The sequence below is a fragment of the Sesamum indicum genome, unplaced genomic scaffold (assembly GCF_000512975.1).
Source record: "Sesamum indicum cultivar Zhongzhi No. 13 unplaced genomic scaffold, S_indicum_v1.0 scaffold00119, whole genome shotgun sequence".
In the NCBI taxonomy this organism is placed as follows: domain Eukaryota; kingdom Viridiplantae; phylum Streptophyta; class Magnoliopsida; order Lamiales; family Pedaliaceae; genus Sesamum; species Sesamum indicum.
In genome coordinates, this window is record NW_011628048.1 from 213577 (window position 1) to 224509 (window position 10933).

At 37.6% G+C, this 10933-nt stretch overlaps 1 protein-coding gene across 1 annotated transcript; it reads left to right on the top strand.

Moving 5' to 3' along the window:
- Positions 1-1025: 1025 nt before the first annotated feature.
- Positions 1026-1948, top strand: LOC105178988. The gene is made up of 2 exons (XM_011102573.1): positions 1026-1038; positions 1131-1948. Exons 1-2 carry the CDS (start codon positions 1026-1028, stop codon positions 1946-1948), a joined length of 831 nt encoding a protein of 276 aa, XP_011100875.1.
- The last annotated feature ends 8985 nt before the right edge of the window (positions 1949-10933 follow it).

Genomic DNA, 10933 nt, shown 5'->3' on the forward strand with positions numbered 1-10933 from the left:
ATTATAAAGAATAGAATGACGATTGTGAGTTGAAATAAAAGATGATTCTTACCTAGTTGGAAACATAGTCAATGGTTTATGAAAATGTGATTGATACTGAGATATGAAAAATATATGATTTAAGCTAGGTACCAGGGCGCGTAGGGTACCGGGGTATTCTGGGGCAGCGGGGAATATCCTGTGCTGTTAGCTACACACTAGGGTGGTGTGGGGTACCATTTTTGTTGTGATGTCCTGTGGTATATTGCTACACAGCTGAAGTAAAAGAGTGTGGGGATATCACACAACGGGTATCCTATGCTGTATATGATATGATGATGGCCGACGAAACCATTGACTGATGTGCACCAATTAGAGTAAGTGGGGCCCTTAACTAAAAAACGATAATATCGAATATTGTGTCATAGATTGATTTATAATTGTGAGTATGTATTACTGCTTATATCTGATGTTGCTATATGACTAATGATTGTTAGTAAATATGACTGCATGTACGTGAATCTTTGTCTGTGTATATATATATAAACTGATTGGCTATACTTATTGAGTAGGCAGCTCATTCCTTGCCACGTACGTTTCAGGAGATAGGTCACACTGATTAGTCATATTGGACTTTGAGTGGTGCCGTCGTCTTTATTAGGTGGGTCAGCGTGACATCTGAAGCCAGAGTTTTTGATTGTGGGGTTGTTAAATATTCTGGTCTTTTATCGGAATTTGTGTTTAAAGTTGTGGTATGATTTTTCTTGAGGTTATGTACATGAGGACATCTAGTGAGGGTATATATATAAACTTTTGGTGATATCTAATACCTTTCGTGATACATATATTATATTGATAAATTAGAATTTATTTTACGGGTTGAAAGAGAATTACTTATAGAGTGAGTTCTGATTAAAGAAAGGATGAAATAGTAATAATTAGATGTAGCGAGTAGGGGGTGCTACATTGGGTGGTATTAGAGCAGGTCTACGTTTCTAGGGTAATGATTGTGAGATGTCCCTAATGATTGAATTGTTTAATATAGGATGGCTTCTCAAGGTACACGTGCTGACCCAGTAGCTAGTAGGGAAGTGTAAGAGGAGTCCGTAGAGGCTCAGTGGCACCTACAAGTGCAAATGGGGTGGAGGTAGGTCGAGAGGGTGTTGGTGCTGAAGCTCCTATTCCTCCCGGTGGTGCTCCAGTGGCAGGATTACCACCGGAGTATGCACAGATATTTCAAATGGCTTTTCAAGCCCAAGCCCAAGCCCAAGCGCAGTTACTTGCACAAGCGCACACATCCACTCCAGTGGCAGCACCAGTAGTCCCTACAATTGACCGTAATTATGAAAGAATCAGGAAGATGCGGGCTACAGAATTTGAAGGTACCCTAGACCCGGAGATTGATGAAAGATGGTGGGAAAAAGTCGAAGATGTGATGAACTTGGTAAATTGCACTCCAGAGAATCGACTTAGTCATGTTGTTTCTTTGTTTGTGAGTAATGCCTTGATTTGGTGGAGGTTTGTAAAGAGGGGATATGAGCCAAGAGAAATAACTTGGGCTAAGTTTCAGAAAGAGTTTGATGATAAATACAGACCCAATATGTACCGAGACAAGAAGAGGATGGAGTTTCTGAATTTAGTGCAAGGAGATGATCAGACGGTGGCAAAATATGAACTCTGTTTTGCGGCACTAGCCAAGTATGCACCAGAAGCAATAGCGACGCAGGAGGATCATTGTTACCGTTTTGAACAGGGGCTACGACCAGAGATCAAAAGAGGCCTCGCAGTCAGAATTACAAATTTTAAAACTCTTGTTGAATCAGCAGTCCGGATGGAAGAAGTAGTAATGGAGGACAAGAAGAAGGGGGAAGAGAAGAGGAAATCAACATATGCAATAGGGGAATCGAGTAGGTTGACCAAGAGGGGAACCAGTCGTTCATTATCAGTGGGAAGTGGGTTTTACACGTAGTGGTCCCATTTTTCGAGAAAGTAGTGGACAACGGTTTGGGGGATCCATGGGCATTAACAGAGGTTCATTTGAACGCAGTTCATTTGCTACGCCTTCTACTGAATTAGGAAGGGGATCAGGACCGAGTTATGGTCGAGGACCAGTTCTTCCTCCGAGCTGTTCTACCTGTGGAAGACAACATCAAGGGCCATGTTGGAGATGGGATGATATACCGAAGACTTGCTATCGCTGTGGAGGTAGAGGACACATGGCCAGAAATTGTTCTAGTCAGACTGTGGGTGTGGTTGAAAGTGTTGCTAGTGGGACTCAGGGCCAATGTAGTGTTGGGAGTAGTGATACGGAGCTAGCAGAGGCAGAGGCAGAGGTAGAGGCGCGAGTAACAGAGATAGTGGCCACGCTATTAGTATCGGTATGAGGGGGGGCTGGAGCACAAGTTATTCAGGGACAGATCCAGGAAAGGATATATAATATTACCAGAGAGGAAGCCCCAGCATCGAATGATGTGATATCAGGTACGATATTGTTATCTGACATTATCGCCTATGTTTTGATTGATCCTGGCTCTACACAATCATATATTTCATTCGAATTTGCATCTAAAATACCGGGAGAGAATAGCCCGTTGGGATGCAATTTGATAGTTTATTTGCCCGTGGGAGGGGGTGTGGTAGTGAATAGTGTTAGGAAATGGAGCTTAATGAGAATCAGAGATGTAAATTTACCTGTATACCTTATAGTGCTGGATTTGAAGGAGTTTGATGGGATTCTGGGGATGGATTGGTTAGCGCAACATAAAGCAATAATTGACTGTTATAAAAAGGAAGTGATGATCGAATGTTCTGGCGAATCAAAAGTAATATTTGTGGAGGATCTTCAGGTAGAACCTGTTTGTATAATATCAGCTATGGAGGCAAGATGATTAATGTTAGAGGGTTGTGAAGCATATCTAGCCCATGTGGTAGATACCAAAAAGGTTAATCCCACATTGGAGGAAATCTCGGTAGTGAGAGACTTCCCTAAAGTATTTCCTGATGACTTACTAGGATTGCCACCGCATAGGAAAGTGGATTTTGCCATAGAAACTCTCCCAGGAGTTGCCCCAATTTCTATTGCGCCGTACAGAATGGCCCCAGTGGAGTTACATGAGCTCAAAAAGCAAATCGAATAATTATTGGGAAAGGGTTTATTAGGCCGAGTACTTCGCCGTGGGGAGCACCAGTGTTGTTTGTGAAGAAGAAAGATGGGAGTATGAGGTTATGCGTCGAGTACCGCCAATTAAACAGAGTAACAGTGAAGAATAAATATCCATTGCCGAGGATTGATGACCTGTTAGACCGGTTAAAGGGAACTACAACATTTTCAAAGATCGATTTGAGGTCTGGTTATTGGCAGTTGAGGATAGCAGAGAATGATATACTGAAGACAGCTTTCCGTACTCGTTATGGTCATTATGAGTTTCTGGTGCCCTTTGCGTTAACAAATGCACCAGTGGCATTCATGGCATTGATGAATCGTACATTTCAGGAATATTTGGATCACTTTGTTATTGTGTTTATAGATGACATTCTGGTATACTCGAGGGATAGAGAAGAGCATGAGCAACATTTGAGGATAGTCTTACAGATTTTGAAAGAGAAAGAGTTATATGCTAAGTTAAGTAAATGTGAATTTTGGGTAAATCAGGTGATTTTTCTTGAGCATGTAGTATCTGGTGATGGGGTTATGCCTGACCCTTCAAAAGTAAAGGCTATTATAGAATGGAGAGTGCCAAAGAATGCCACTGAAGTCTGAAGCTTTTTAGGGTTTTCTGGATATTACAGGAGATTTGTTGAGGGTTTCTCTATAATTGTCGGTCCTCTAACCAAGTTGCTCAGAAAGGGGGTAGAATTTCAGTGGACGGAACAGTGTCAACAAAGTTTTGTTGAGTTGAAGAAGAGACTGACCTCCAATCCGATTTTGATTTTACCGTCTGGTAGCGGTGGATATATAGTGTATACAGATGCTTCTAAACAGGGTTTGGGATGTGTGTTAATGCAAAACGGAAAGGTAATTGCTTATGCATCTCGCCAATTAAGGAACCATAAGTTAAATTATCATACACATGACTTGGAGTTAGCCGCCATTGTACATGCACTGAAGATTTGGAGACATTACTTGTACAGAGAAAATTTTCAGATCCTTACTGACCATAAAAGTTTGAAATATATCTTAACACAAAAGGAATTGAATTTGAGACAGAGAAGATGGATAGAACTGCTGAAGGATTATGATTGCACTATTGACTTTCATCCAGGGAAAGCGAACGTGGTAGCAGATGTCTTGAGTAGAAAGAGTTCAAGTACATTAGCCAATCTGGGGAGTCATAATCAGACATTGCTACTAGAGATGAGGTCTATGAATATGAAGCTGGAGGTTGATCAAATAGCAAGTTTATTGGCAGCCTTGCAAATTAAGCCAGAATTCTTGGATCAGATCAAAGAAGCGCAGACTCGAGATCCTTTCTTATTACGAATGCCGGAAAGAATAAGACTTGGTAAAAATAAATTTTTCAATAGGAGTTGATGGAGTAATAGTGAATGGGGGACGAGTTTGTGTGTCTGCTACAGATGGGTTACGCGAAGCGATTTTGCGAGAAGCTTATACTGCACCATATGCAATGCAACCTGGTACTACAAAAATGTATCGAAATTTAAGACCTTATTACTGGTGGCAGACAATGAAGAAAGATGTGGCTGAATTTGTGGCTAAATGTATGACATGTCAGCAAGTAAAGGCAGAACATCAGGCACCAGCAGGTAAACTGCGACCTCTATCAATACCAGAATGGAAGTGGGAGGAGATCACTACGGATTTTGTCATGGGGTTGCCACGAACATTCAAAAAGCATGACGCTATTTGGGTACTTGTGGATAGATTGACAAAATCTGCTCATTTCTTGCCAGTACGAATAGCTGATTCACTGGATAAGTTAGTCGGGTTATACATTTATGAGATAGTGAGATTACATGGAGTGCCTGTATCGATTGTGTCAGACAGAGATCCCCAATTTACCTCACGCTTTTGGGAAAGTTTACAAAGGGCATTGGGCACGAAGTTACATTTCAGTACCGCATTTCATCCTCAAATAGATGGGCAGTCAGAAAGAACGATTCAAACCCTAGAAGATATGATGAGAGCTTGTACAATGGAGTTTAAGGGCAACTGGGATGATCATCTACCTCTAATGGAGTTTGCATATAATAACAGTTTCCACTCTAGTATCGGTATGGCTCCATATGAAGCTTTATATGGAAGAAGGTGTCGTAGTCCAATTTGTTGGGATATAGAAGGATTAAGACAACTAGAAGGTCCTGAATTGGTACAGAAAACAGTAGAAAAGATACAAGTAGTTGAGAAGTGCTTGAAGGCAGCACAAGATCGACAAAAAAGTTACGTTTTGATCAACACCGAAAGTATGAAGTAGGTGATAAGGTTTTCCTGAAAATATCTCCTTGGAACGGAATTCTAAGGTTTGGCAAGCAAGGGAAATTGAATCCGAGATACATTGGGCCATATGAAATTATTGAAAGAATCGGACCACTGGCATATCCACTGGCATTGCCAACAGAGTTGTCATAAATACATGATGTTTTTCATGTTTCGATGCTGCAACAATATCGGTCTGATCCTAGCCACATTATTCCTAAGCCGGAGATAGAGATTTCCGAGGAGTTAACATATGTGGAGGAGCCTGCAGAGATTTTGGATAGAAATGTAAGGAAATTAAGAAATAAAGATATACCGATGGTAAAAGTGAGATGGAGTCATCATTCCCCGAGGGAGGCGACTTTGGAGGTTGAGGAGCATATGAAAGAGAAATATCCCTATTTATTCCATTGAGCGGGTAAGTTGCTTAAATTTCGGGGTTGAAATTTTTATTAGAAGGGGAGAATTGTGACGTTCGTGGAATTTTGACATAATGATAAGACTAATTGGTAATTATTAAAAAATTAAATTTAATTAGTAAATAAATTATAGATTGAATTTGGGATATAATAAAATTTGAACGGATTAAATTGGAGTTCGTTATAATATTTGGGGGCAAATTATAGTAATTAAGAAAATATGGAGGGACGTGAAAGGTATTTTAGAAAAATTTAAAACTCAATATAATATATAATAATATTAATAATAATAATAATAATAATAATATATAAAAGAGGGGGGGAGTTGGCACCGCCTCAACCCCCCCCCCCCCCCCCCCCCCCCCCCCCCCCCCACAATCTGGTAGATCATCAGAACAGGGAGCTCAGCATCATTGTTCGCTAACATTTTGTATCTCTTGGTTTCTGCTTGTGACATTGATGTTTAGCTGGTTGCATACCCAGTTCCGCAATATTTCAGGACGTGACGACAAAGTAGAGGGTTGAGCAGCCCTCATGAATCGAAGTATTTTCAGATTTACGGTAAGTATAGCTAATTGGATATATATATATGTGTAGTATTGTATATATTATATATACTGATTTCTCGGATGCGAACGTGGACTTGACTTTATATTATTATGCGTGGTTTTCGTATATTGATTGTTTATATAATTAGTTGTGGATTATTTGTTAGATTACCGTAATATTGGTGAAATTGTTACTATGTGATATGCGATGGTAATGTAGAGATATGCGGGATATGATTATGTGATAATCATATAATTGATTGTTGATGAAATCAAATTGTGAGTTGTTATTGAGTAAGTAATTATTATAAAGAATAGAATGACGATTGTGAGTTGAAATAAAAGATGATGCTTATCTAGTTGGGAACACATTCAATGGTTTATGAGAATGTGATTGATAATGAGATATGAAAAATATATGATTTAAGCTAGGTACCATGGCGCGTAGGGTACCGGGTATTTCGGGGCAGCGGGAAATATCATGTGCTGTTAGCTACACACTGGGATGGTGTGGGGTACCATGTTTGTTGTGATGTCATGTGCTATATTGCTACACAGCTCAAGTAAAAAAGTGTTGGAATATCACACAACTGGTATCCTGTGCTGTATATGATATGATGATGGCTGGTGAAACCATTGACTGATGTGCACCAATTAGAGTAAGTGGGGCCCTTAACTAATAAACGATAATATCGAAGATTGATTTATAATTGTGAGTATGTATTACTGTTTATATCTGATGTTGCTATATGACTAATGAATGTTAGTAAATGTGATTGCATGTACGTGAATCTTTGTCTGTGTATATATATATAGACTGATTGACTATACTTATTAAGTAGGCAGCTCATTCCTTGCCATGTACGTTTCAGGAGATAGGCCACACTGATTAGCCACATTGGACTTTGAGCGGTGCCGTCGTCTTTATTAGGTGGATCAATCGTGACATCTGAAGCCAGAGTTTCTGATTGTTGGGTTGTTAAATATTCTGGTCTTTTATCGGAATTTGTGTTTAAAGTTGTGGTATGATTTTCCTTGAGGTTATGTACACGAGGACATCTTGAGGGTATATATATAAACTTTTGGTGATATCTAATACCTTTTGTTATATATATTATATTGATAAATTAGAATTTATTTTACAGGTTGAAAGAGATTACTTATAGAGTGAGTTCTGATTAAAGAAAGGATGAAATAGTAATAACTAGATTAGCGAGTAGAGGGTGCTACATAAATCGTTATTTATTTTTTTATAAGGAGGTAATTTTCTTGTTTGCAATATTACAAGGGGGTTGCTTGTATTTTTTCGGATGATTTTTGGATCAGTTCCAACTAATATTAGGTTGCAAACCAATCAATTCAACGAAATTATTACTTTTTCCTTTGAGGGAAAGTATCATAATAATACTACTTAAAACAATATACCAACAATCAAGCACCAAATTTCAGTAGTTAAAGGACCAAATGCGGAACCATCAATCAGAGTGTCTCTTGGATTCGGTTGAGCAGTCTCCTTCTAAAGTGAGTCTCCGCCAACTTGATACCTACCTTCTTGACTCACCAAGACTTCAGCGAGTTTAAGGGCGGCCATCTTTTGGACACTGTGTGAGACCCAAGCAACATAAGTGGTTGTTCTTTCACGAGCAATGATTCCAATTCCTGCCTTTGCTAAAATAATTCACTTTAATTCAGTCTGGGTCATTTTCATCCGGCATGATGGTGAATTTGCTTGAGGCCTGCAACTCTGTGCTGATTTTGTGCGTTCGCGTTGGCATTGAGATAAGAAAGATCATATGTTACTATTTCGTGTGGTTTAGTCTATGAGCCTTCTGCCAACAGGATGTTGCAATGATACCAGATTCTCCATGCTACAAATTATTAAGAATAAAATGGAACTCATGTTCATCCATTATTTTAAAAACCCTTTGTAAAACATGGTTTCAATATGCCTGTGGCGTGAGATATCGCCCTCACTGGAGAGGGCCCAAACTTGGCAGGAAAACGAGCATTAATGCACCAGAGATTCGCTATATCCTCCGAAGGACTATGCACCATTGGTAGGTGGATAAAAATTTGAAATTCTACGCTCCAGATTACCTCCAATAGGGAGAATGTTATGACAAGCTTTTCAAGCAAACAATTGAAGTTTGCTCCTGACACTTGCTTTCCAGAGAAAAAGCTCCACATGAAGGTTAAGACATTGACGGGCTGATTGACTGACCTTGTTAGAAATAAGCTTGCAGCCAGGAAGGAAAGGGTTCTATGTGAACCACAATACATTCATTGATATTTTGATACATTTATTGAGTTAGCAAAAAATCTTATTGTTTTGATCAATGCTAGGCCAATAACACGCCTAGTTGTTTTTAAAAAATAAGTACCCGAAAATAAGGATCTCCACACCTTTACCCTAAACCATGTGCACACTATCATGAAAAATGATTTTTAAAGTACCCACAAAATTCTCAAACTCCAACACTCCTCCTGGAGAATTTTCTTAGAGACTCTGAGCTTTGATCTTAGATCTTCGAACTTTTCTTTAGAAAGAGCTTCAGTTAATATGTTAGCCATCTGATCTTCAAAGCAACAATACAACAGATTGACTTCTCTATTCTATTTTGCTTCTCTAATTGCATGAAACTTCATATTGATGTGTTGGTTCTTCCATGCTGCCGAGAGTTCTTTGCAATAGCAATGGCTAACTTGTCATCAACCCAAATCATAGTAGCATCTTCTTGGCTTTGCCTCAAATCTATTACCAAATTGCTTGGTTTGCAGTTGCTGCAGCATATCCTTATTTAAGTTTTGTTTGAATTATTATCAAGCTTAAAAAATTGTGTGCGAATTTGATTTGATTGATGATCTAATAAATAATTAAGCTGAAATGAGCATTAGTTGATGAATCAAATATGAGTCAAGTTGGAATAAATTCAATATTTTTAAGTATCTGATATTATTTTTGAACTAATCCAAACAAATTGAAGTCGAGTTTCAAAGTCTATCAGACAAATTTTTTTGTCCAAGTTTAGCATGTTAAGTTTAACAATCAAGCAAACGAGCTTTTACTATTGATTTCAATCGAATATTGAACAGTTTGATATATTTTTCCGCCCTAGACCTACTTACGTTGGACCAAATCAATTATGGTCGTTAATACCTTTTTAAAATGATAAAAAGGGCAACCCATCTCCCTGGCTTTTAATAAGTTCGACAACCTAAAAATATGGTTGTTTATACATATTCTCATCGAAAATATATTAATTTGGCACCACAATCCGATATAAAACACAATTTTATTAATTAATATAAATATATTGTCATTTAACAAGAAAACCTATTAAAAAGAAAACATAAACAAACAAGCAAATGTCTTCAATTCATTTTTAGCCTAATGACTTTTTGTTTGAACAATATCATTTTATGTATATATATATATATATGCCTAACAATTTATTATTTGATAGTAAACAGAAAATGTACGTAGTTTAGCATTTATGTTTTTATATTAGCTAGTAGAGTTAAAAAGACATTATATATGTCAAAAAATCAATTGCCCGTTACATTTTGATTTCGGCATGAGAGGTGCAAAAAGAGGTAAATTGCCTCATTTTAATTTAAAAGGTCAGGAAGACGGATTGCTCTTTCATTTTGTTTAGCTAGAGTTTTTGCCCATTACATTTTTATGGGACAAAATTGTATTTAACCTGAAAAATCATACAATAATGATATCATAGTAAATAAACTAACACTCGGTACAAACATGATGAGTGTGTAATAAAAAAATAATATATATGTATTTGTTTAAAAAAAATAGTAAATACATACTTTTTTATTATAATTTCAAGAAACAAACTTACATTAATTGACAGTCGGAACACACCTCAATATGTATCCATAATGTATATAATTTTATTATACTTGTGAATAAATAAGTACATTTAGGATATTTTTATAAATAAATATTTTATCATCAAAATTAATTACTATTAAGGGTTGCATCTTTAATAAATAGTATAGATAAATAAACTGCAATTAGAAGTTTGTAACAAAATGAAAATCATGTTACATATATATTAGGTAGAGGATGTTAGAATAGGTGGCTTAAAAGCCAATTGTATTGGCATCCTAGTAATCTATTCTGACAATAACTCGATTTTATGTAATATTATTCAATGAATAAAATGAGTATTCGCTATTGGCATTTCATTTGTTGTGCTTATGACATTTATGTTTGCATTTCATTCAAACATCATAATAAAACCATAGACCACCTTGAACAACTGTGCAACAGTTGGATTGCGCATTGGATGACGGTCATGAAAATAGCTGTTTAGGGTTGGTCGCTATGACTTGAGTCCTCAGCTACGATAGTACGGGAGTAGTCCTTAGACTTGAGGAATGACGACAGTCACGTGCATGCAATGACTGTATCTTAGATTTGTGTGGGAGGTGATTGTGTCAAATATGGTTATCATAAGCTTTATCTAGTGCATTCAAAGTACGTAGGGAGGACGGTAGTTCCAAGAAGAGGATCCATCCCTGTCAAAACGTGA